Source organism: Arachis ipaensis, chromosome B10 (assembly GCF_059453495.1).
Source record: "Arachis ipaensis isolate K30076 ecotype BB chromosome B10, ASM5945349v1, whole genome shotgun sequence".
NCBI lineage: Eukaryota > Viridiplantae > Streptophyta > Magnoliopsida > Fabales > Fabaceae > Arachis > Arachis ipaensis.
The window spans coordinates 1,344,697-1,371,742 of NC_142435.1; the positions used below are offsets into that span (position 1 = coordinate 1,344,697).

At 35.5% G+C, this 27,046-nt stretch overlaps 3 protein-coding genes and 1 long non-coding RNA gene across 15 annotated transcripts; 3 read left to right on the plus strand and 1 right to left on the minus strand.

Moving 5' to 3' along the window:
* Nucleotides 1-56: 56 nt before the first annotated feature.
* Nucleotides 57-3,383, plus strand: LOC148578932 (uncharacterized). The gene is made up of 2 exons (XR_015902698.1): nucleotides 57-2,190; nucleotides 2,340-3,383. It is a non-coding gene; the product is annotated as an uncharacterized LOC148578932 (long non-coding RNA).
* On the minus strand, nucleotides 2,216-26,937 carry LOC107621725 (uncharacterized). Of its 12 annotated transcripts, none has more exons than XM_088502945.1 (10): nucleotides 26,626-26,930; nucleotides 26,015-26,319; nucleotides 25,617-25,700; nucleotides 15,218-15,524; nucleotides 7,678-7,768; nucleotides 5,604-5,911; nucleotides 4,997-5,237; nucleotides 3,510-4,191; nucleotides 2,578-3,332; nucleotides 2,216-2,491 (listed from the first exon to the last, which is right to left on the minus strand). In XM_088502945.1, exons 2-6 carry the CDS (start codon nucleotides 26,046-26,048, stop codon nucleotides 5,732-5,734), a joined length of 696 nt encoding a protein of 231 aa, XP_088359071.1. In that variant the 5' UTR covers nucleotides 26,049-26,319; nucleotides 26,626-26,930; the 3' UTR covers nucleotides 2,216-2,491; nucleotides 2,578-3,332; nucleotides 3,510-4,191; nucleotides 4,997-5,237; nucleotides 5,604-5,731. The 12 variants fall into 12 exon arrangements, with proteins under 12 accessions (XP_088359071.1, XP_088359085.1, XP_088359088.1 ...); XM_088502959.1 differs by having other exon boundaries at nucleotides 25,617-25,686; nucleotides 26,015-26,280; nucleotides 26,626-26,928; XM_088502962.1 differs by having other exon boundaries at nucleotides 15,218-15,485; nucleotides 25,617-25,686; nucleotides 26,015-26,280; nucleotides 26,626-26,890.
* LOC107622979 (F-box/kelch-repeat protein At3g23880-like) lies at nucleotides 13,488-15,033 on the plus strand. Its single transcript, XM_021114175.2, has one exon. It carries the CDS (start codon nucleotides 13,531-13,533, stop codon nucleotides 14,830-14,832), a length of 1,302 nt encoding a protein of 433 aa, XP_020969834.2. The 5' UTR covers nucleotides 13,488-13,530; the 3' UTR covers nucleotides 14,833-15,033.
* LOC110267845 (F-box/kelch-repeat protein At3g23880-like) lies at nucleotides 23,268-24,572 on the plus strand. Its single transcript, XM_021113673.2, has one exon. It carries the CDS (start codon nucleotides 23,268-23,270, stop codon nucleotides 24,570-24,572), a length of 1,305 nt encoding a protein of 434 aa, XP_020969332.2.
* Nucleotides 26,938-27,046: the final 109 nt, after the last annotated feature.

Below are 27,046 nucleotides of genomic sequence, written 5' to 3' on the forward strand. Positions count from 1 at the left end.
CCCTAAAAACAGCATTTGAACCTCTTTATAAAAACCTCTCATTTTCTTATCATCTTCTACTCTTCACAATACATCTAACTTATTTTCGCACACTATATTTTTTTTTTTCCATTCATTCTTATATTTCCTATTTTTCTTTATTTTTTGCTTCATTGAGTTCTTCATCTATGTTCATCATCATGTTGTGTTACTTTTGTGATTCTAATATAATTATTTTCTCCATTTTAATTAATTCTTATTGGTTATATTTTGGTGCAAAGCTTCCATCCGCATGTGATGCACAGTATGAACATGACGGCCATATTTTGCACAAATTGACTATGTGTCTTGAAGCACCATTTATGTGTGCTTTAAGCTGCTTCAATAATCATAAGAGGTTTATATGGTTAGTTTTTTATTTTCCATGTTTATATAAACCTCTTTGAAATAGCAAGCATATATGTATATATAATAAAGTATTTTTATTTTCAATGTATATCTTGAAGTATTTGCTTATATAAATGAGATGAAGGTTATCTAACGAACAAAAAATGTCTTAAAAGGTTTAGTTTAAGTACATCCAAAAAATGAAAAAGTGATTGATTGGTGGAAAAGTAGCTTTTCTTACCGATTTAAAGTTGAAAGTTTTGACAAGACAAGTGAAAATGACCCACAAAAGGAATATGGAATATTCTACAAACGGAATATGATATATTCTTTCGTAAAAAAGTATTCAAAAGATGTGTGCTAACACTAAAAAGTAACTATTAGTTTGATTTAAACTAAGATATAAGCAAAAAGTTACCAAGAGTTTGATTGAGAGTAACTATTAGGGTTCTTTTGTTTCAATTTTAGGAGTAATTTTATAGTAAATGTTTTAAAAGTTCATTCAAATGAGTAACATAGTATTTATATTTTTTAACTGGAAGAGTTTTTGAAGTTTCAATACCCCATTCACTTTATTTTTTAAGCTCTATTTTCTTCACTGAATACAAGCCCATTGCATTAAACAATAATACTTTTAAAAATAAATTTTAGGATATTAATAGTATTGGGCTACAAAAATATCTGTGACCACAAAAGATTGATCTCGACCTTCATCAATCAGAAAACTTAGACTCTCATAATATGACCTATAATATATGAGGAACAAAAAATTAACCAAAAACAAAAAAAAAACAAAACAAAAAATTTTACAAATCATTATAGTCATTATTAATTATTACTGACTTATAATAATAATAATAATAATAATAGATTTCTATGGGTTGATGACATTATAAAGGCAATGTTAGTAAGTATTTATTCATAATTCTTTAATAATTTAAAATTATATTTAGTTGACATTTTTATATAATAATGTTTAAGTATAGGGTTCCATTTGTTACAATATTAAAATTTATATTATTAATATAAAAATATAATTATTTGTGTATTTTTTTATTGGTTTAAATTTTTAGAATAATTAAAATATTAGAGATATAATTATTAATATATTTTTTATTAATTTTTAAAAAAAAAATTATAATATGACATTAACAAATTACAATTAAATAGGCAGGATAGAAACTGCTATCACATTATATCCTTAAAATTTTTGAATTTATCAATTAACTGATATTATTATACAAAATCAAAAGAAAATGTCTACAGACCTAAAAATATTTGTTTTTTGATATTTATATAAATATATTTTGGACTATTTAGAATGACCAAAATTTACATAAACAACTAAAAACAAAGAAACAAAAAGGAATGAACTAATTAAAGGAACTTAAAATCTCTATTTTTTGAGACACTAAAATGAATGAGAGTAGCATCAATGGAGTTCATAACTTCATATTCAAATACTCTCCATTCTGTGTGTTAAGATCAGAAAAGCAGAATCTAATGCCCTCTTCCCTCTTATGATTCTCATCAACTTCTTCGCTTGAAGTAATAGCTACTTTTCTCCAATTGCCCCAGATTCTCAACATTACATATAACATCACTAAGCATATCAATGTTTTTTTTTTTTTTTTACCAAAGATGAGGAGACTCGAATTCGTGACCTCTTAAGTAAGTACGAGGAAACTATGCCATTTGAGTTATAACTCATTGGCCTAACATATCAATGTTGAAGGGAAAACAATGGCAACTATTATTGCTGCCACTTGTGTGTTTGACATCTGAATTTTCTCACTAGAAGATTCTGTGCAAGAAACCAATAATGTAAGTATTTAGTAGCAGATTCACCTTGTGCATGATATTACTTTCCTTTATATACTTCAACAATTTCATCAAGTTGATATTGTCTATATTTAGTTCAAAGATAAAATCATTGATGGCCATAGTAAAATTAGATGTTCTACTTTCTTCAGAAGCCTGTTCTATGTGATGATGGTAAGAATCCATCAGATTTCCATTCTTGAGTCAGAACCATCAGAGTTTGAATATATCTCCGGTTGGCTGGTCCCAAAAGACTGCGGAATCTCACAAAGTGCCGTTCTACATGGCAATGCACATTCTCCAGCTGTACAAATAGGGAACAGAACAATTAAATTCAGAAGTAAATATGACTTGTTCAATGTCTATGCTACATAAAATTGACGAGCATACCCGTGATAAAGTAATTTTTGAGTCATACATGCTGATGAATGAATCAGCTAAATCATGTGCCTCATCTATTATAACAATATTGGATATCAAATTCAGACCAAGAGCTTCAGGAGATGATTTCTACAAAAGAAATTGACGGAAGGACAACAAGATCAGCTCTCACAACCATGTTTCTAGAGCCGTAGTACGGACAGGTTCCCAATGTTTATCCAAGGTTTGCAAGATCTTCAATATCCAAGGGTCCTCGTTCAGATACCTCATTTCTGAATTCATGTTGTAGTTTATGTTTTCTAAGCATTGGGCAACCAGAAGAGGCCTTTGTTCCAAGGAACTAGATTGGCTCCCCAAATCGGAGCCTCCCAAGGGACATCAATCCAACAGATAGACGGGCAGGGACGAGGCTCAAATCGGAGTCTCGGATTTGTTCCTCTGTCCAGGTGTCGCCCATGCAGATCATTGGCGTGGAGGGTCTTCACTCTTCTCTCTCCATTCTCTTCGCGTTGCGCACTTCACTCATTTCCATCACTCTTTGTTCTCATTCCCAGAAACAACAATTTTGTTCCAGCACTCCACCTTCTTCTTCCTTAATCATTGTCGAGTAACTTTCTCAATCACTCTTTACAGCCTCAATATTTTGTGCCACAAAGACGTCACTTGCCGTGAATTCATTGGATAAAAGGCCACTAGATGTGATCTTCGTAGAAAGAGTGTGCTCGAACACTTAGTCTTGTTGTCATTAATGATATCTTTTAAAACTGAAAAGCAATCTTTTAACTTGATTCCAATAAATAAAATGGAATAGTAAATCATTTTCTTAGTTTTCTCAATGAGTGAGTAATCAGTATTAAGACAGGAATTTTTGAAAAAATAAAATAACATAATTACCAAATGGACCAATAATACATAATCAATAATCGACCAATAATACATACCTCTTTACTAAGAGGAGAAATAAGGTATTGGATGTTAGTAAATCCGAAAGTTGGAGTTGGGACTCCTCTTCCTTGTCTTTCTCATTCCTCTTCCTTGTCTTTCTCATTCACATCTAGCTTAAACTGCTTCTAACTTCCTTCATCTTGCATCCTGTTCCTCCTTGGCAGGGGATTCCAAATGAAACCAAATGAAACCCCTTGTACCTCTTTTCATCTCCCGACGAACCGCTGTCATTGGGAGGTGACTTGCCGAGACAATTTGAGCACCTATCCCCAGCATATCTTCAAGTTATGATTCATTTGCCATCTCTTGAAAACTAACAAAATCAATGTAATCAATCCAGTATTTAGAACATTGGTTACTGATGCGGTTGATTTTGTTGGTTTTCAGGAGATGACAAGTGAATCATAACTTGAAGATGTGCTGGAAATAGGTGCTCAAATCGTCTCGGCAAGCTACCTCCCAACCGCAGCAACTCGTCGGGAGATGAAAAAAGAGACCAGGGGTTTCATATGGAATCCCCTACCAAGGAGGAACAGGATGAGTAAGTTGAAGATTCTATGTGCCATTTTTCAAAAGAACAGTGATATACCTTCACCCTTGTGGCTTCATTTTTCTTTTTCTTCTGGAGTTCCAAGCATCGCTCATTTATGCGTGTGGAGTTTCCAAGTGAAAGCACATCTATGGTAAAATACAGCATTTGTTGTTAGCCATTTCAGCTTAATCAAATGGAAAATGATAAAAACTTCTTCAAAAACTCAGTTCCAAGTTAACGCAAAGATTTTTCCTTGACCCTAAACTCACAACAGTCATCTCACACTCCCTAAATCCCCTTCATCTTCACTCTCATACTCTTCAAGTAGAAACTCCTTGTCATCAACATCTGTTGTATCGATTTTCTTTTGTGAACTTTGACATACTTTTCAGCAAGAGAATGTTCACAATCCACAGCCCCAAAATCTTTACAAATTTCCTTATTCTCCTTCTCCTTCTTATCAGATACCGAAACTTGTACTCCTTGTTTTTCACTTTATCCTCTTTAACTTGGGGGTCTTTGTTAACAACAAAGTTCCTCAACCAATCAGGGTCATCATCCGAACCAACACGCATCCTGTGATTCCTGCTGTCCCCTCTGATCAAGCACCCATTGCAAAGCACTACAAATAACACTCATAGTCTTCCCAGTAACCTTTTATAACACAAAAATCTCACCAAAATGAACCTAATTCTTTTATCTTTTTTTTTTTACTAATAAACAAAACAAAGCAAAACAACAACATGGAATTGCTTCCAATAATGCAAGACAGACCAAAAAAAATAGTAAATTAATTGTCTTCCACTCTTCTCCTAACTAAAACATAATAACATCACCAAAATTAAACTCATTTTGCAAACAATTAATAATGCAAGTGTGATACAGCAAAACCTCCCAAATAAAATAACGTTAAATTTAAGATTAAAAAAAAATAAATGAATGTTGAATTACCAGTAGGGATTTCTAACATGGAGACGTCACCTTGGTTGAGAGAGTGATAAAGAGCCTTCATGAACTCCATCTGAATCGAATATGGCTTGAAAGGGAACGCTGGGAACTTCACTTCTTCTTCTTTTAACTTCCATATTCCTAATTCCTTCACTTCTTTCGCAGCGTTGATTCAATGAGTTTTCTTTTTCTTTTCCTTTTTTGGGTAATAATCATCGAAGAGAGAAATGAAGACTTGGCGCCACTACCAACAAAAAAGTGATTTTATAATTTTTTTTATTCAGTAAAAAAAAGTTGAAAATTTAAACAATAAAATTAAACAATCTACAACCCTAATCCTCTATGATTTCTTTTGGAAAAATAAAATTCCGCTCAAAAAGGAAACCATAGTTATAAGTAAATAGTAATTGAGAATATTTGTCAGCACCAAGACATAGAACAAGTATACATATAGAGCAGTACCAAACAATCCAATTCTCAATTACATGAATCATAAACAATAGGTTGTCTAAAATATCCACAGAATCAATCAAATTCAGCATTAAAAAACATCAAAAACCAAATTTTGCAGTTAAAAAGAATGAAAGTAAAGATGGGATTTTATACTCACAAATTCCCCTTAATCTTGAACCATGTCTCAGCATTTGTGAACAGCAGCAAGATCATCTTTACAAGCACAGTCCAATTTAATTGGAACACCAGACTCAACTATCACTCTCCAAACCCATGTGACAAATTCTATAATTCCCCTCCCAGGATCATGAACAACAGCAGCAGCTTCAAGATCAGAGACACATAAGAAGCTGCAATCATCAAATGCTGAACCACCATCACCATGTGTTGAATAGAAATGAGAATGGCTTGAACCACAGTCTTCTGCATCAGAGAAATACACGCTACCATCATCATCATCATCATCTATTTTTTGCAACAGCAAGAAAATTTCAACAACACTTTTAGAAATTGAAAAATCAGCAGCATCACAAAATCAATGAGCAGAAGCACAAAATTTCAGTAATTATTTGATTTCCATGTTTAGCAGCTGCAACCAAATTTCAACAAAAGTTTCAGAAATAAAAAACACGGCAACAGCACAAAATCAATGAGTAGCAGGCTAGCAGCACAAAATTTGAATATTGATTTCCTTTCCATTAATCGATTCACAAGAGAACATTCAGACTAAACAGATTGATAAAAGGAAGAAGTGAAGAACCGAAGAAGTGAAAGCAGTGCCACTAACTTTTGACGGAGAGACGGACGGCGAGCGGCGCCACGATGGCGACCTGCTCCAACCCTCGAACAGAGAAGCCAGCGACGATGCGAACGACGTTCCGAGCTACAGCCAACAAGAGAGGGCTTGGGTTCGGAAAGGGGGAAGTAGGAAGGCACGGAGGCGCCGAGAACACGGACGGCGGCGGCAATGCGGCAGAACCGTTGAGGAGGAAGCTAGGGTTTTGGGCTTCGGACGGGGTGAAGGAGTGTGAGATTCGCGAGTGAGAGAGAGGGGGGGGTGAGGGTGACTGACCGGGGGATTTTTTATTTAAATAAATAAAAAAATATAATAATTACCAAAATAAATAATTTAAAAAATAATTACCGATTTAAATTCTTTAGTCTTATCTCGTTTACACTGTAAACGAGATAAGACACGTCAGTTGTAACGTATCTATAAAAGGATGTGTAACCTTTGGTATTCTTTACAAATTTTTTCTATCTTTTTTGTGTTTCTTATTTCCTCACGAATACAAGGCATTAACGGCCAGTAATAGTCCATAATAGTTGTGCTTGTTTATCCCAACTGTCGTACGAGAAACGACGACAACGGGGTGACATTTGAGTGTGAGGATCCAATATTGTTTCGCACTCAGCGTGTGGAGACGTTGTCCGATTTGAGGAGTTTGATATCGAACAAGCTCGGTAGTTCAGAAACGAGGGAAATCGGAAGGGTGGCGTACAGGTTGCTGGTACCCATGAGTAACCGAGTCTTCCGGTTACGACTATTCCGACTTCTAGGGGACGAGCTTGTGCGAGTCAGATCGTCGGCACGTCTCCTCCGATCCAGCACGCCCTTCGGGGGGCAACTCTACCAGCCTGGGGTCCTCCAGAATCTCCTGCCCCGATAGATGCCTCACACGGCAAGTCCCCCGCCACCAATCGTAGTACTCGCTGGTAGGCCTAGTGTCGAACGTATGGTGGATGATAATCCTGCGACCGGGCTTGAACCTCTGCCTCCACCCGTCGTACCACTGCTGGAGTCGCTCTGGCCACCAGACATCCTCACCACGCCCAGTGGTGGTCAGATACCTATTGTTAAATACATTACGTAAATAAAGTAGTAAATCTATCAGATTAACATACAACTACAAATGTATAACTTTGAAGAAATTATAATCCATTAATACGTGTCAAGTTCACTGGAATGCCTGGCACTGGCTGCTCCCCGTTGAACTGCCGTTTCACCCTATCAACGTGGTGAAACCGGATAATGTTGAAGCAGACCAGCGAAACGGCCGACAACTATATATCCCACTCCTCCTCCTCACGGAATTGCAGGCACAGGGCGTGCAGTGCAGGGTCATCATATATCCTCCATGCAAACTGAATAAAATTTTGTGTAACAAAATAACAAGTATTACAACACAGCAAGAATTTAAAATAACAAAATATTTAATTACATGACTAACCTCATCGAACCGTAACCGGTCGATCGAAACCCTCCAGTACAGGACTTTGGCCTGATGCTGATCCCTACTCTGCTGCTGCAGTCCAACCAACCTGACAGTAACAGAGATATATACAATTCATTAAGTAACAAACCATGCGAATTAACAACAATGTTTAACGCGAAATGAAAAAGTAACCTCTGGTTACCTCGCAGCTAACAAATACTGGTAGACTCCTCTGTCTAGTGGACACCACTGAGAAAATCTCTAGTAAATCCAACTCATCAGCAGCGGAGTGCAACTAGCGATGTCCGTGACGCCCCGCTGTGCCGCCAAACATAGTGACTGGTAAGTCCAGGCCAGCACAGCAGAGTCCCAAGATAATGCCTTGCACTCCGCGAAGTCCCGGAGTAGCGGTAGCCACCGTACGTGAACCAGGTTGTTGGACTTGGCACAGCCTGCTGTGCCGCCACCGGAGGCCTGACACCAAGTAGCTGGTCAACCATGGCCCACGTGTCCATGCCATACCATCTACCAAAGTCACGAAGGCACCCCCAACGGGGTTCCCGTGTGAACATAGGCCAAGGTGGTACGCCACGTTCTACATGGTGATAGTGACCTCACCCCACGGGAGATGAAATGTGTGCGTCTCCGGACGCCATCGCTCCACGAGTGCTGAAATCAGGGAATTATTAAATGTGAAGTCCTTGAGGGGCAACCCGAATCCAGCCTCAGCCAGATATGGGACAATGGCGTCCAGTGGAGGAAAGGTATGGCTAACTCACCGGGCAGTAAAAAGCGAGGCCTCTACGGAACGAAAAAAAATATTTTTAACCTATAAAGAGGTAATAATAAATTTTTGTACACTACTTAAAAAATAAACTACTACTACTACTTAGGAACATACTACCGTGTTTCTACTCTACAGATGTCTATAAATTACTTATGTCGGTAAGCAAATCTTTAATTAAGTCATATCAATCTTACAGAAGCAAATATTATTCCAAATTCATCATACAGTCAAATTCCTAAAGCATTTTACTCAATTCTTGTCACTACCAGACTACCCTAACAATATCTACATACTTAGATTAACCGAACATAACGCAACTAACCTCGAAGTCGGCCGTCCCGGTGTAATGCGACGTCTCGTTTAGTCTGTTGATGTCCCCATCGTTCCCTGCTTGGCATGCCATCACCGTATCGGACTCAAATATGGTAGAAAAGGGTACAAAAGAGGGGAGAAAGAGTTTGACTAAGTTAAAATGGGGTCCAGAAACTCCTTGTAAACGACTTATACTTATAGGTGCCATTCGCTCTTATCTCGTTTACAGTGTAAACGAAATAAGACTAAGGAATTTAAATCGGTCATTCTTTTTTAAATTATTTATTTTGGTAATTATTAGATTTTTTTATTTATTTAAATAAAAAATCCGACTGACCGGGTGGATTTTTTTTTCCTTAAAAGGTCAAAACGGCGTCGTTTATACAAAACCGGCCAGTTTTCAGTCCGGTCCAACTGGCCAGTTCAGCAGTTCGGAAATTGGCGGTTTTAGAAGGAAGATCGGCCCATTTTCCTTGTCGGTTTCTGGTTGAACCGGTTTGTCCGGTCGGTTCGGTCTGATTTTAGAACATTGATAAAAATTGAAACAGTACTGCAGAGAGGAGGTTACCGTGTTGGTGGGCGTCTATCGGGGCGAGCAGGGTCGCAAGCTCAGTGGTGAGCAAGGGGAAGGCTATCAGGGCAGCATGGGGTGGCGAGCGTGCCTTCGATAAAGGGCAGCACGACAATGCTGCGGCAGTGGGCGGCAGCAGGCTTCAGCGGTGAATGGCGACATGGGAGAGGACGTGTCCACCGAGACGCGATTGAGGAGGGCCACGCGAGGGCCGGGGGCGACGCGAGGGAGAAGAGGCAACGCCAACATTGAGAGGAAAGAAGAACGATGCTGAGAGAGAATTAGAATTAGCGTAAATGTTGACAAAAGTGAAAAAAAAATTCTGATTATATTTTATTAATTAAAAATCTAAATTTTAAAATTGAAATTAACTTTTTTTTTGTTTAAGTTGTTTAGAAAAGCATTGTTCCATCTTATTCATACCAGAGAAATTATTCTCATATTCAATAAAAATATTTATTTTTTATTTTATTTATGTTAATAGTCAAATTCGATTCTGAAAGATCACTTATTCTTTAAATTAGTTCTCAAATAATTTTTTTTGTCATATTAGTCATTGAAAGATAAAACGTAAGTTAAATTAGTCCTTTCATTAATTAGATAATAATGTATCATGTTAAATGCCACGTAGCATGATGACGTCGTATGTTAATGCCACGTGTCATGTTAGTGACACCTAACATGCTATCACTTGATGTAAAAAAGTTATTTATAATCAAAATAATTTCTGAAAGTCTAGACATAAGTTATTTTTATCCCTAAAATTTTAAAAATTAATCAAATTAGTTATTATATAAATTTTTTTTATCTTTTTTCATAATATTAAATTTAAAATATTTTTTATTGTACAAATTTTAATATTATTTTTTAGACCTTAATAAACAAAATTTTATTTACATAAAATTATTTTGTCATTTGTATTTTAAAATTTTACATTTTCAAACTGTAATATTTTTATAGTGAAATTTTTTTATTTAAACGAGTTTTTCAAATTATTGTTGATTATATATTTTAAAATTTAAATCTTTTAATTTTTAAAAACGATCATTTTTATTATTGTTTAATTTATATGGCTGAACTCAATAATTGAAAAATCGATTTGTGGAATCACTTGTTGAATCTTAATATTTTAATATAATTTTTTTAAAATAACTACTGTATTTATTTAGTGAGATTTAAAATATTAAAACATTTAAAATAACTACTATACTTATTGATTGAAATCGAAAATATTAAAACTAGTTATATACTAATTATATACTTGTAGTACATTATCAGATACCAAATAATAATAAATATTTTAACATAAAATGTCTGTCTAATTTAAAATCATTACACATATAAAATATTTTAAATTAATTTAAATGTCTTATTCATATATTTTAAAAGATTTAAATTTTGTTGTCGAGGTTGGTCTGTTTCAGTCCAGTTACTTGTATGGATTGTTTAGATATAAATTTTTTGTCTTGAAATATTAAAGGGGCGTCTAATAAAATTGTCCAAGTTCATTGCAAAGAATTAATTCACAAATTTTATCCAACCTTTTTCATTCTTATTGAAACGCATATTCTTTTTTGAGAGAATGAAAAGTTTTTGGAGTAAACTTGATTATCAGGATGGAGGTGTGGTTGAGGCTAGAGGTTACAGTGGGAGCATTTGGATTCTTTGTTCCAATTCAATGATTACTGTGAGAATGTTGGAGGTGATTGATCAATGTATTAGTTTTGAAATTTCTATGGGCAATATTTTTAGTTTTTGCAGTGTTGTGTTTGCTAATCCTCATGACCTGAGCAGGGTTTCACATATGATCCAGGGACCTTGGATTGGGTTAAGGAACTTTAACGAGGTTCTGATGCAGAATGAGGTTAGAGGAGGGGCCTTCAGTGATACTAGAACATAACTATTTGCAGATACTTTGGTAGACAACTGTTTGATATAGAAACTATTGGGAGAAGTTTCACCTGATATAGGAATGTGAGAGGGGCTACAAGTTGTAAAGAAACTGAATAGAGCGATCATTAATCAAGAGTGGCGGTTTTTGTTCTCTAAGACTTATAATGAGGTTTTAACTTGTCTCCATTCTGATTACTGTCCCTTACTCATCAGATGTTTAAAGGTTGGGATTCCTAAGAAGGGTCTACGTCCGTTCTAATTTTAAGATACCTGGATTACTCATTTGCTTTTTCGAAAAGTTACAGCTTGGAATAATGGATCTCCGGATGTTGTCTAGAGTTTGCTGGAAGTTCAAAAGGATGCACTTACTTTTAATAGAGAAATTTTTTGAAATGTGTTTGTTAAAAAGAAGAAGTTGGAGAGGCAGCCGAATGTTATTCAGAGCTCTTTGGGGCATAGGAAAGATCCGGGGTTAAAGGTCCAAGAACAAGATATTAATGAAGAGCTAAATATTATCCTTCTTCAACTAAAGCTTATGTGGTACAAAAAATCCAAAGAGTAGTGGGTTCGATTTGGAGACAAATATACTAAATTTTGTCACCTGCAAACAGGGGAGGCAAAACAGCAATAAGATTAAAGGGTTGTTCATAGATGATGGAACCTGGGTTACGAAGTCACGGGTGTTGAAAATGAAAACAAATTTTTTTCTTCAAAAACTTTTTTCTATAAGGGAGGATATTGAGTGGAAGACACGTAACAAAAAAGAGTGGTCATAGAACCGAAAGTTAAGATATTAAGTAAGGTGAAAATGTTTGGTAACAAAAAAAAAATTAACTAAAATAAATTATAATTTTTTATTTAATATTTATTAATTATTATAAAAATTAATAAATATTAAATAAAGTAAATTCTGACTATTTTTTTTAGTTTATCTGACATTCCTATAAGTAAGGATGTTGAAACTGTTGAAGAAATTTTCTGTTAGTAGAACAATATGTATTTCATCTACAATCTACTAGAAAAGATTATCATAAGTAAGGATGTTGAAATTGTTGAGAAGTTCTCCTATTAGTAGTACAACATGTATTTTGGCTTGGTTTGGTAAAGTTTTTTGAAGAAGTTCTTGTCAAGTTCTTTATTTTGTATTTGGTAAATCAAAATGACCATGTGCTTGTGCTTTTTAAAAGTTCAAACTCTTCGTTTTGTGTTTAGTAAATAAAAAAGACCATGTGTTTGTGCTTGCAGTTTTTAAAAGATTCGGGTACTTTTGAAAATACCTAAAGTAGAGCTTTTCAAAATTTAAAAATCTAATATAACCTCATATGATAACTAATTTTCAAATTCAATGCTTACATTTATGTCTATTAAGGTATTTTTAAATTTTAAAAGCTATTTTACCAAACGTAATTATTGTTTCTTGTATTTATTGAAAGCTATTTTTAGTCTGATTTACTAAACATAAATGCTACAATTTTTAAAAAGCTATCTTTTAAAAATTAGCTTTTATAAGTTACTTTTGAAAAGTAAAAACTTTACCAAACTAAGGGTTTGTTTTGGTGAGCTTCTAAACAAAAGAACTTTTTCCGAGTTATCTTTTTTTAAAAGAATTTATGTAAAAGTAAAAGTAATTTTATGTTTGGATATCTCATGCAAAAAGATATTTTATTTGTCAATTATGTTTGGGTATAATAATATAAAAATATTTTTTTTGTTTATTTATTACGTGAAACATCTTTTTTTTTTTAAGATAAAAGATTTTTTAAAAAATATAAATTACAGCTTTTCAAAAAAAATATTTTTTTATTTTTCTAATGCTTTTACTTTTATTATTAAAAATTTGCCAAACACATTAAAAAATAAAAAAGTGATTTTTCATTGAAAAATGATTTTTTTATCAAAATAATAAAAGATAATTTTTTAATTATTTTGCTAATATTTTATTTTTATCATTAAAAGTTAACAAATACACTAAATAAATGAAAAACAAATATTTTTTTACTGAGAAAATATTTTTTGATAGACTTTAACAATTTGATCAAGTTAATATTGTCTGTTTAATTTAAAGATAAAATTTTTGATGGTCACTTGACCACAGAAAAATAAAAAATCAAAACGGAATCACGAATATAATTGTAATAAGATATTATGAAAATGAAATAATTAAAAAATAAATTATTTAAAATTCTTTTCTGAAAAGAAAAAAGATAAATATTTTGAATATTTTGAAATAAATGAAGTGAATTGTTAGAATTATACTGTTTTTTATTTCTTATTCCTGCTGTATTGTTGAGTTTTGTTGTAGAGAATGAAGAGGGCTCCCATTCCTGATGATGATGATGATAGTGTTGCGAGAAAGGGCAAGGTTGTCACAACCACCGAGGGGTGGCCGGAACTGCTCCGCCGTACCACCACAAAACCACCGCCTATCCTGCTGGACGAGCTCATAGCGGAAATCCTGCTGAGGATTCCGGCAAGGTCTCTTGTTCGTTTAAGGAACAGCGTCTGCAGTTCATGGAGAACCCTAATTTCCAGTTCCCAATTTGCCAAGGACCACCTTCGACGTTCAATGGCGGTGGATCCAGCCTTGACCCACCCACGTATTGCCTATTATAGCTCCAGGTACTCATACCCCACAATCGGAGTTTTCTCCATCCAATCTGTGTTCGAGAACCGTCCCCATGAACCCACCAGAGTAGTTGCCTATGAGGGACGACGCCACCGTCTCATCATTGGCTCTTGTAATGGATTGCTGTGCTTGCACGATAACGAGCGTGCCATGCTGTGGAACCCCTGCACCGGATTCACATCTCAACCGCTTGAAATTGGTCGTATCTTCTACGTCTGTGGATTCGGTTATGATCATGTGAACGACAAGTATAAGCTTTTTCTCATTGAGGAAAAGAAATCAGGTGGATCTGTCACCAGAATTTTCACATTCGGCCCAAAATCTACCTGGAGAACAATTCAGGATTTCCCATATAGACTACGTGACCACAATAACAAGGCTATTCTGATTAATACGGCAGGGCATTTTGTAAGTGGCACTGGCACCCTTAATTGGCTTCTTTGCAGCTGTCTTACTAGTTTTGTCGAAGTTCTTTCCCTTGACTTGGTGAAAGAGACTTATAGTCAGATTTCCCTTCCCAGTAGGGATTCAGATGATGATCTCAGTGTGTTTCCCCAACTGGCTACCTTGAGGGGTTGTCTTGCTGTTTGTTATGAGACTAAGAAAACTCATTGGACTCTCTGGATGATGAAGGAGTATGGAGTTCCTCAATCTTGGACTAAATTGGCCATAATCCCCCGCCACCCACTACTCCTTGATCCTCCTTTAAATTGTGCATTAGAGCCTATGTACATGTTGAAAAATGATGTTCTACTGGTGAATTCTCCTAATGGCAAGTTTGTTTTATGTAACTTAAATGATGACAGCATAGATTTTCCTAATATTGACAGCTCCGGTGATGGCATGACCAAACTCCGTCCTTTGTCTCGGTGTTCAGGCCCAAGGATCTTTCACATCTATCATGAAAGCTTAGTTTCACCCTCGCACTTTGGTCTTCCAACTTGCTCATCTGAAATGTGGTTATTTAAGCCAAGCCTTTAATCTCTTAAGCCTATTCATTTGGTGAAGAATATCCTATATTGTCTCTTGAATCCATAACTTTATTATCATTAATGTGGTGCCTTGTTTTTTTCTATTTTTTTTATAGACTCTGTCTTCGATTTAATTAGAATATTAGAATATGTATTTATCATGAAATTCTATATAATAATTTATGTTTTAGACGAGTTTGATTTTACAAAACTGCGAGTGCAATTTCTGCTAAGGTTCAGGTGCAAGTGCTATGTAACACCTTATTCAACATGAATCATAAACAATAGGTTGTCTAAAAAATCCACAGAATCAATCAAATTCAGCATTAAAAAACATTAAAAACCAAATTTTGCAGTTAAAAAGAATGAAAGTAAAGATGGGATTTTATACTCACAAATTCCCCTTAATCTTGAACCATGTCTCAGCATTTGTGAGCAGCAGCAAGATCATCTTTACAAGCACAATCCAATTTAATTGGAACACCAGACTCAGAACTATCACTCTCCAAACCCATGTGACAAATTCTATAATTCCCCTCCCAGAATCATGAACAACAGCAGCAGCTTCAAGATCAGAGACACATAAGAAGCTGCAATCATCAAATGCTGAACCACCATCACCATGTGTTGAATAGAAATGAGAATGGCTTGAACCACCGTCTTCTGCATCAGAGAAATACATGCTACCGTCATCATCATCATCTATTTTTTGCAACAGCAAGAAAATTTCAACAACACTTTTAGAAATTGAAAAATCAGCAGCATCACAAAATCAATGAGCAGAAGCACAAAATTTCAGTAATTATTTGATTTCCATGTTTAGCAGCTGCAACCAAATTTCAACAAAAGTTTCAGAAATTAAAAACACAGCAACAGCACAAAATCAATGAGTAGCAGGCTAGCAGCACAGAATTTGAATATTGATTTCCTTTCCATTAATCGATTCACAAGAGAACATTCAGACTAAACAGATTGATAAAAGGAAGAAGTGAAAGCAGTGCCACTAACCTTTGACGGATAGACGTACGGCGAGCGGCGACACGACGGCGACCTGCTCCAACCCTCGAACAGAGAAGCCAGCGACGATGCGGTCGACGTTCCGAGCTACAGCCAACAAGAGAGGGCTTGGGTTCGGAAAGGGGGAAGGAGGAAGCCACGGAGGCGCCGAGAACACGGACGGCGGCGGCAATGCAGCAGAACCGTTGAGGAGGAAGCTAGAAAAAGGGGGGGGGGGGGGCGGGGGCTGAGGGTGACTGACCGGGGTCCGGGTGGGTTTTTTTTTTTCATAAAAAGTCAAAACGGCGTCGTTTATACAGAATTGGCCAGTTCTCGGTCCGGTCTAACCGGCCAATTCAGCAGTTCGGAAATTGACGGTTTTAAAATGAGAATCAAACCGTTTTTCTTGTCGATTTCTGGTTGAATCGGTTTGACTGGTCAGTCCGGTTCAATTTTTAGAACATTAATAAAAATTGAAATAGCATTGCAGAGAGATGGTTACCATGTTGGTGGGCGTCTGTCGGGGCAAGCAGGGTCGCAAGCTCGGTGATGAGCAAGGGAGAGGCCGTCGGGGCAACATGGGGTGGCGAGCGTGCCTTCGATGAAGGGGCAGCGCGACGATGCTGCGGCAATGGGCGGCGGTGGGCTTCAACGGTGGATGGCAACATGAGGGAGGACGCGTCCACCGAGACGCGATTGAGGAGGGCGACGCCAGGGCCGGGGTGGCACGATGGAAGACAGCGACGCGAGGGAGAAGAGCCAACGTCAGCGTTGAGAGAAAAGAAGAATGACGTTGAGAGAGAATTAGAATTAAGGTAAATGTTGAGAAAACTAAAAATAAAATCTCACTATATTTTATTAATTAAAAATTTGATTTTTAAAATTGAAATTAACTTTTTTTTGTTTAACTTGTTTAGAAAAGTATTATTTTTTTTTTACTAAAGATAGGAGACTCGAACCCGCAACCTCTTAATTGAGTATGGGAAACTATGCCATTTGAACTATTACTTATTGGCTTTAGAAAAGTATTGTTCTCTCTTATTCATACGAGAGAAATTATCCTCATATTGAAATTTTTTTTATTTAAACGAGTTTTTTCAAATTATTGTTGATTATATATTTAAAAATTTAATATTTTAAATCTCACTAAATAATATAGTAGTTATTTTAAAATTTATAATCATTTAACTTTTTAAAAATTATAATTTTTATTATTGTTTAACTTATACGGCAGAACTCAATAATCGAAAAACCAATTTGTGGAATCACTTGTTGAATCTTAATATTTTAATATAGTTTTTTTTTAAATAACTACTGTATTTATTTAGTGAGATCTAAAATATTAAAACATTTAAAATAACTACTATACTTATTTAGTGAAATCCAAAATATTAAAACTAGTTATATACTAATTATATACTTGTAGTACATTATTAGATACCAAATAATAATAAATATTTTAAAATAAAATATCTGTCTGATTTAAAATTATTACACATATAAAATCTTTTAAAATAATTTAAATGTCTTATTCATATATTTTAAAAGATTTAAATTTTGTTGCCGAGGTTGATCTGTTTTTGTCCAGTTATTTTTATGGATTGTTTAGATATAAGGTTTTTGTCTTGGAATATTAAAGGGGCGTCTAATAAAATGGTTTGAGTTCATTGCAAAGAATTAATTCAAAATTTTATCCAACTTTTTTCATTCTTATTGAAACGCATATTCCTTTTGAGAGAATGAAAAGTTTTTGGAGTAAACTTTGTAAATCTTGAGTAATTAGTGAATAATTAGCTAATAAATTAATTATTAATCAAATAAATTAAAAAATAGAATTTTATGATTTAGTGAGGTAAAACTAATTAAAACAAGAATTTTGATACTACTTTTAAAGAATTTGGCCTAAAATTGAGTCGAACGGACCGAACCGGGCCGTATTGGGTCCAAGGCGCAACGCAACCCAATAATATAAAAGAGCTTCAGCTCTTCCTCTCTCCTCCAAATGAAACCCACGCTGCAAGCTTGCATGAGGGAGGAGGAAGAAGACCAAACCCTCACTCAATAATTAAACCTCACATAACTTTTGAATCGAAGCTTCAATTGACAAGTCGTTAACGGCCACGTGTTCGTCTCGGAATCCTCTACGAAACTCACCCCATAATTTGGTAAAGAATTCATCTTTTTCTACCCAAATCTTCCCTTCTCAGTTTTGAATTTGAGGGGTGTTGAAATTGAAAATTTATATGATTTTGGTATCTTAGGTTCGATTTAGCTTCGTGGATTTGCCGGGTCTTATCCCAATTTCGCATTGGTAAGGTGAGAAACGTTTAATCCTTTTTAAGTTATCTAATTAGTGAACCCTATGGTAATTTAGTGTTATTTGGTGAAATTAGTTTGGATTGTGTACTTTGGAAACAAATTGGTGGTGTTAGAGACTTGGTACTGGACTCTGGGGAGCCGGAGACCCGTTTGATGAGACTTTGAAAACTTGGGTATCATGGAACGGTAACAAATTGTGACGTTCTGAGTTTACGAGGAATCGGCCAAGGTATGGTTTTGGTTTCTTGTCTATAATATGTAATGTGTCGTGAAAACTTAGGCTAGTTGACCCATACGATATTGTTATTTTTAGATGCAGGTTGAGATGCGCCTCGCTAGGCATCTGAAGTTCTATTGCAGCGAAGATGGGAGTTTGGGCTTTTATATTTTGCTATGTGTATATATATATATATATATATATATATATATGCTTAGTCTTCTCCTTTTATGTATTTTACCTTAGTGCCTCTTAGAGGCTTTTGTTGGAGAACTAGGGTTTATTATGAGAACTTTAAATATGGGATTATAAGTATGTATGTATGTAAATATTCTCCAGTCAACCCTAGCTTCGCAGGCTGAGCTTGAAGCTTGACTACTTTGTATCCTTGATCCTCTATTCTTATGTATATATGTTTATATGTATTTATTTGCGCTTAAGTTTTTCTTCGTTACGTTGTCGCTTCGTGAGTGTTACGACTTTTGCTTTAAACTTTTCTTCAAAAGCTCATAGATATAAAACTTTTTCAACTATATATATATATATATATATATATATATATATATATATATATATATATATATTTTAGAGGTCGTAATATCTCACCACCTTCGTTTTATGAGTTAAGCATAAGACTCTGTATGGTAGGGTGTTACATTATGATATCAGAGCAGTTCGTCCCCGTAGAGCCTGAGAAATGGACTGACTATGCCTCTGAGCATACTCTGGTTGTGTGTACATGCTATTTAGAATGTCTGCTTGACATATATAGCATAAATATTCATGAGCGTTACCTTTGGAGACTCGAAGCACTAGACTTTAAATATTAAGACTGATCACCTTAATATCAATTGTTCGGTGTGGACAAGACCCAAATGGCATCTCATGGACGCGAGCGAGATGATACGACTGATTTTAGGGTTGCTGTTGTGCAAGCTATTGCTGAAAAAGGATGGAGCGGGTAACTTAGGAATTGTGATGGAGGCGGTGATGGATTAAGTGGAGAGACAACCAAGGACTAGAACTCGTACGGCTGAATAAATGGTCGACAGCATTTAGTTAGAGAGATAAAGAGATTCAAGGAGTGTTCTGGTAGAATATATGACTGACTAAGATTTTAGTGGCTTATAATCAGAGTAACGCTGTGAAAGCGCAGTGAATTTGGTGGCCCTAGAATTGTAGAGACGAGAGAAAGGAGACTTGGGATATGGAATGATTTCGAAGGTTGTCGTAAGGTCAGAGATGGAAAGTGTGAGTGTGTGGTTTAGGTTTTGTGGGATTGACTTCGATCAAGGAATTGAAGAATTAATAAGTATTTGAAATAGTTGAGAAGGATTAGAGATTAACTTGAATTAGATGGAACTCTACAAGGGTAAGGAAGTTTGCAGTCATCGAGAAAGAGTTAGACGAAACTAAGAATGAAATATACGGGTTTAGCTTAGGCTTGAATTTGATTAAGATTATGATGTTGTACCTGAGACTAGAGAATGTGAATTTGTGTTTGAATTTAAGTTGGAAGAATAGCAAAATGAATGATAAGAGGTCGGTTTTGAGAGTGAATTTTCGAAGGTGAAAATTTCTGTTAGGAGGGTAGAATGTAAACTCCGAGTAATTAGTGAATAATTAGCTAATAAATTAATTATTAATAAAATAAATTAGAAAATAGAATTTTATGATTTAGTGAGGTAGAACTAATTAAAACAAGAATTTTGACACTAATTTTAAAGAATTTGACTCAAGATTAGGCCGAACTGGCCGAATCAGGCAAACCAGATCCGTATTGGGCTCAAGGCCCAGCCCAACCCAATAATATAAAAGAGCTTCAGCTCTTCCTCTCTCCTCCAAATGAAACACACGCTGAAAGCTTGCACGAGGGAGGAGGAAGAAGACCAAACCCTCACTCAATAATTAAACCTCACATAACTTTTGATCTGGAGTTTCGATTGATGAGCCGTTAGCGGTCACGCCTTTGTCTTAGAATTCTCTATGAAACCCACCCCATAATTTGGTAAAAAATTCATCTTTTTTTATCCAAATCTTCCCTTCTCAGTTTTGAATTTGAGGGATGTTGAAATTGGGAATTTATATGATTTTGATGTCTTAGGTTCGAATTAGCTTCGTGGACTTGCCGGGTCTTATCCCAATTTTTCATTGGTAAGGTGAGAAATATTTAATCCTTTTCAAGTTATCTAATTAGTGAATCTTATGGTAATTTTAGTGTTATTTGGTGAAATTAGTTTGGATTATGTACTTTGGAAACAATTTGGTGGTGTTGGAGACTTGGTATTGGACTTTGGGGAGTCGGAGACCCGTTTGGTGAGACTTTGGAAACTTGGGTATCATTGAAACGGTAACAAATTGTGACGTTCTGGGTTTTACAAGGAATCGGCCAAGGTATGGTTTTGGTTTCTCGTATATAATATGTAATGTGTCGTGAAAACTTAGGCTAGTTAACCCATATGATATTGTTGTTTTTCATATGCAGGTCGAGATGCGTCTCGCTAGGCGTTTGAAGTTCTATTGCAGCGAAGATGGGAGTTTGGGCTTTTATATTTTGCTATGTATATTTATATGTATGCTTAGTCTTCTCCTTTTATGTGTTTTACCTTGGTGCCTCTTAGAGGCTTTTGTTGGAGAACTAGGGTTTATTATGAGAACTTTAGATATGGGATTATAAGTATGTATGTATGTAAATATTCTCTGGTCAGGCTTAGCTTCGCAGGCTGAGCTTGGAGCTTGACTACTTTGTATCCTTGATCCTTTATTCTTATGTGTATATATATATGTATCTATTTGCGCTTAAGTTTTTCTTCGTTACGTTGTCGCTTCGTGAGTGTTACGACTTTTGTTTTAAACTTTCTTTCAAAGGCTTCTAGATATAAAACTTTTTCAACTATATTATATATTTTTTTATTTTTAGAGGTTGTAATATCTCACCACCTCAGTTTTATGACTTAAGCATAAGACTCTGTGTGGTATGGTGTTACAAACTTGATTATTAGGATGTGGGTGTGGTTGAGGCTAGAGGTTATAGTGGGAGCATTTGGGTTCTTTGTTCCAATTCAATTATTACTGTGAGAATGTTAGACGTGGTTGATCAATGTATTAGTTTTGAAATTTCTATAGGCAATATTTTTAATTTTTTGCAGTGTTGTGTATGCTAATCCTCATATTCATTGGTGTATGGACTTGTGGCATGACTTGAGTAGGGTTTCACATATGATCCAGGGACCTTGGATTGTGCTAAGGAACTTTAATGAGGTTCTGATGCAGAATGATGCTAGAGAGGGCCTTCAGTAATGCTAGAGTAGCGCTATTTGCAGATACTTTGGCAGATTGTCAACTATTTGATATAGGAACTATTGGGAGAAGTTTCACGTGGTACAGGAATGTGAGAGGGGGCTACAGGTTGCAAAAAAACTGAATAGAGCGGTCATTAATCAGGTGTGGCGGCTTTTGTTCCTTGAGACTTATAATGAGGTTTTAGGTAGTCTCCATTCTGATCACCGTCCCTTGCTCATCAGATGCTTAAAGGTTGGGGTTCCTAAGAAGGGTCTTTGCCCGTTCCGATTTCAAGCTACCTAGATGACTCATCCGCTTTTTCGGAACATTGTTCATACAGCTTGGAATAATGGATCTCTGGATATTTGTCCGGAGTTTGCTAGAAGTTCAAAAGGATGCACTTACTTTTAATAGAGAAATTTTTTTAAATGTGTTTGTTAAAAAGAGGGAGTTGGAGAGGCAGTTGAATGTTATTCAGAGTTCTCTGGAGTATAGGGAAGATTCGGGATTGAAGGTCCAAGAACAAGATATTAATGAGGAGCTAAATATTATCCTTCTTCAAGAAGAGTTTATGTGGTACAAAAAATCCAGAGAACAGTGAATTCGATTTGGAGACAGATATACTAAATTTTTTCACTTGCAAGCAGTGGTGAGACGAAACAACAATAAGATAAAAGGGTTGTTCATAGATGATGGAACTTGGGTTACGGAGTCGCAGGTGTTGAAAACGAAAACAAATTCTTTTTTTCAAAAACTTTTTTCTATAAGAGAGGATGTTGAGTGGAAGACACATAGCAAAAAAGAATAGTCATAAAACCAAAAGTTAAGATATTAAATAAGGTAGATATATTTAATAATAAAAAAATTTAACTAAAATAAATTATAATTTTTTATTTAATACTTATTAATTATTATAAAAATTAATAAATATTAAATAAAATAAGTTTTTTGATTTTTTTTTAATTTATTTGACATTCTGATAAATAAGGATGTTAAATGTGTTGAAAAAATTCCCTAATAATAGAACGGCATATACTTCATCTACAATCTACTAGTAGAAAAGATTATCATAAGAAAGGATGTTGGAATTGTTGAGAAGTTCTCCTACTAGTAGTACGGCATGTTATTCAGCTTTGTTTGGTAAAACTTTTCGAATGGGTGTTTATACTTTTTAAAAGTTTAAACTCCTCATTTTATGTTTGGTAAATTAAAAAGATCATATGTTTGTACTTGCATTTTTTAAACTCCTTTAATGGTTACTTGAGCATAGTAAAATTAAAATCAGAACGGAATAACGAATATAATTGTAATAAGATATTATAGAAATTAAATAATTAAAAAGCAAATTATTTAAATTTTTTTTAAAAGAAAAAAAGATAAATATGTTGAATATATTAGAAGGAGAGATTAGATAAGATAACTCGTTAAAATAAGATAAAATACTGATTTTTTACCTTTAATTTTATAAGTGAGACCATAAATAAATAAGAAAGAGAGAATAATAAATAGTTAGAATAAACACTCGTCATCATCCAATTTTTTTCACTTGGGAAGATCTACTCACTCACAGGTTAACTAGTTAAATAACATTGGATTTTGTTTTTGATTTCTTATTCCTGCTGTTGTAGAGAATGAAGAGGGGTCCCATTCCTGATGATGATGATGATGATAGTGTTGCGAGGAAGGGCAAGGTTGTCACAACTACTGAGGGGTGTCCGAAACTGCTCCGCTGTACCACCACAAAACCACCGCCTATCCTTCTGGACGAGCTCATAGAGGAAATCCTGCTGAGGATTCCGGCAAGGTCTCTTGTTCGATTAAGGAACAGCGTCTGCAGTTCATGGAGAACCCTAATTTCCAGTTCCCAATTTGCCAAGGACCACCTTCGACGTTCAATGGCGGTGGATCCAGCCTTGACCCACCCACGTATTGCCTATTATAGCTTCAGGCACTTATACCCCACAATCGGAGTTTTCTCCATCCGATCTGTGTTCGAGAACCGTCCCCATGAACCCACCAAAGTAGTTGCCTATGAGGGACGACGCCACCGTCTCATCATTGGCTCTTGTAATGGATTGCTGTGCTTGCACGATAACGAGCGTGCCATGCTGTGGAACCCCTGCACCGGATTCACATCTCAGCCGCTTGAAATTGGTCGTATCTTCAACCTCTGTGGATTCGGTTATGATCATGTGAACGACAAGTATAAGCTTTTTCTCATTGAGGAAAAGAAATCAGGTGGATCTGTCACCAGAATTTTCACATTCGGCCCAAAATGTACCTGGAGAACAATTCAGGATTTCCCATATAGACTACATGACCCCAATAACAAGGCTATTCTGTTGGCTCCGGTAGGGCTTTTTGTAAGTGGCACTGGCACCCTTAATTGGCTTCTTTGCAGCAGTCGTACTAGTTTTGTCGCAGTTCTTTCCCTTGACTTGGTGAAAGAGACTTATAGTCAGATTTCCCTTCCCAGTAGGGATTCAGATGATGCTCTCCGTGTGTTTCCCCAACTGGCTACCTTGAGGGGTTGTCTTGCTGTTTGTTATGAGACTAAGAAAACTCATTGGACTCTCTGGATCATGAAGGAGTATGGAGTTCCTCAATCTTGGACTAAATTGGCCATAATCCCCCACCACCCACTGCTCGTTAATCCTCGTTCATCTTATGCATTAGAGCCTATGTACATGTTGAAAAATGATGTTCTACTGGTGTTGTCTCCTAGAGGCAAGTTTGTTTTGTGTAACTTAAATGATGGCACCATAGATTTTCCTAATATTGACAGCTCCGTTGATGGCATTCCCCAACTCCCTCCTTTGTCTCATGGTGCAGGCGGATGGATCTTTCACATCTATCATGAAAGCTTAGTTTCACCCTCGCACTTTGGTCTTCCAACTTGCTCATCTCAAATACGGTTATTTAAGCCAACACTATAATCTATTTTTTTTTTTTACCAAAAATAGGAGACTCGAACCCGCAACCTCTTAATTGAATATAGAGAGACTATGCCATTTGTGCTATTACTCATTAGCCAACACTATAATCTATTAAGCCTATTCACCCTCGCACTTTGGTCTTCCAACTTGCTCATCATCTCAAATACGGTTATTTAAGCCAAGTTGCTCATCATCTCTTAAGCCTATTCATTTGGTGAATAATATCTCTTTTGAATCGATAACTTTATTATGATTAAGGAGAATGTTAGGTAAACAATGATTTTTTTAAACAATATAAACAATAGATATTTAATTTATTAAATGTGCGAATAATTATTCTAATATTAGATTTAGATGGATAATTTAAGAGTGTAATGTACTTTTTATTTTATTTAATCTTCCAACTTGCTAATCTCAAATGCGGTTATTATTTAAGCCAAGCGTATAATCTCTTAAGCCTATTCATTTGCTGAAGAATATCCTACACTATCTCTTGAATCCATAATCATTAATGTGGTGCCTTGTTTTTTTGTTTTTTTTATAGATTCTGTCTTCGATTTAATTAGAATATTAGAATATGTTTTTATCATGACATGCTATATAATAATTTATGTTTTAGATGAGTTTGATTTTACAAAACTGCGAGTGTAATTTCTGCAAAGGTTCAGGTGCAAGTGCTATGTAACACCATATTTAACATGGGAGTATCTCAATTATAGTGAGATTAGTTTATCAAATAAACCATTTCTTATAATTAATTCGAATATAAGAACGATTCAATCAATAATAATAATCTTATATATTAATTTTGGCCTTCTTAAAATGGTAAAAACAGAATTGCTTCTAATAATGTAAGACAGACAAAAAAAAAAAAAAGTAAATTCGTTGTCTTTCGCTCTTCTCCTAACTAAAACATAATAACATCACCAAAATTAAACTCATTTTGCAAGCAATTAATAATGCAAGTGTGATACAGCAAAAAATTCCCAAATAAAATAACGTTAAATTTAAGATAAATAAATAAATAAATGAATGTTGAATTACCAGTAGGGCTTTCTAACATGGAGATGCCATCTTGGTTGAGAAAGTGATAAAGAGCCTTCATGAACTCCATCTGAATGAATATGGCTTGAAAAAAAGTTGAAAAATTAAACAATCCACAACCCTAATCCTCTATGATTTCTTTTGGAAAAATAAAATTCCGTTCAAAAAGGAAACCATAGTTATAAGTAATCGAGAATATTTGTCAGACTCAGCACCAAGACATAGAACAAATATACATATAGAGCAGTACCAAACAATCCAATTCTCAATTACATGAATCATAAACAATAGGTTGTCTAAAATATCCACAGAATCAATCAAATTCAGCATTAAAAAACATCAAAAACCAAATTTTGCAGTTAAAAAGAATGAAAGTAAAGATGGGATTTTATACTCACAAATTCCCCTTAATCTTGAACCATGTCTCAGCATTTGTGAACAGCAGCAAGATCATCTTTACGAGCACAATCCAATTTAATTGGAACACCAGACTCAACTATCACTCTCCAAACCCATGTGACAAATTCTATAATTCCCCTCCCAGGATCATGAACAACAGCAGCAGCTTCAAGATCAGAGACACATAAGAAGCTGCAATCATCAAATGCTGAACCACCATCACCATGTGTTGAATAGAAATGAGAATGGCTTGAACCACCGTCTTCTGCATCAGAGAAATACACGCTACCGTCATCATCATCATCTATTTTTTGCAACAGCAAGAAAATTTCAACAACACTTTTAGAAATTGAAAAATCAGCAGCATCACAAAATCAATGAGCAGAAGCACAAAATTTCAGTAATTATTTGATTTCCATGTTTAGCAGCTGCAACCAAATTTCAACAAAAGTTTCAGAAATTAAAAACACAGCAACAGCACAAAATCAATGAGTAGCAGGCTAGCAGCACAGAATTTGAATATTGATTTCCTTTCCATTAATCGATTCACAAGAGAACATTCAGACTAAACAGATTGATAAAAGGAAGAAGTGAAAGCAGTGCCACTAACCTTTGACGGATAGACGGACGGCGAGCGGCGACACGACGGCGACCTGCTCCAACCCTCGAACAGAGAAGCCAGCGACGATGCGGTCGACGTTCCGAGCTACAGCCAACAAGAGAGGGTTTGGGTTCGGAAAGAGGGAAGGAGGAAGCCACGGAGGCGCCGAGAACACGGACGGCGGCGGCAATGCAGCAGAACCGTTGAGGAGGAAGCTAGGGTTTTGGGCTTCAGACGGGGGTGAATGAGTGTGAGATTCGTGAGTGAGAGGCGGGCGGGGGGGGGGGGCTGGGGGGCTGGGGGAAGGGGTGGGTGAGGGTGACTTACCGGGGGATTTTTTATTTAAATATATAAAAAAAAAAAATAATTACCAAAATAAATAACTAGAAAAAGAGAGAGAGAGGGGGGGTGAGGGTGACTGACCGGGGTC

Coding starts and splice junctions, on each gene's coding strand:
- LOC107622979 (XM_021114175.2), top strand. CDS start 13,531: ATGAAGAGGGCTCCCATTCCTGATGATGATGATGATAGTGTTGCGAGA.
- LOC110267845 (XM_021113673.2), top strand. CDS start 23,268: ATGAAGAGGGGTCCCATTCCTGATGATGATGATGATGATAGTGTTGCG.
- LOC107621725 (XM_088502945.1), bottom strand. CDS start 26,048: ATGCTGAGACATGGTTCAAGATTAAGGGGAATTT. Junction 25,701..26,014: donor TTCAAGATTAAGGGGAATTT/GTGAGTATAAAA, acceptor CTTTTTTTCAAG/CCATATTCATTCAGATGGAG. Junction 5,912..7,677: donor ACCGGTTACGGTTCGATGAG/GTTAGTCATGTA, acceptor TGCAAAAAATAG/ATGATGATGATGATGATGGT.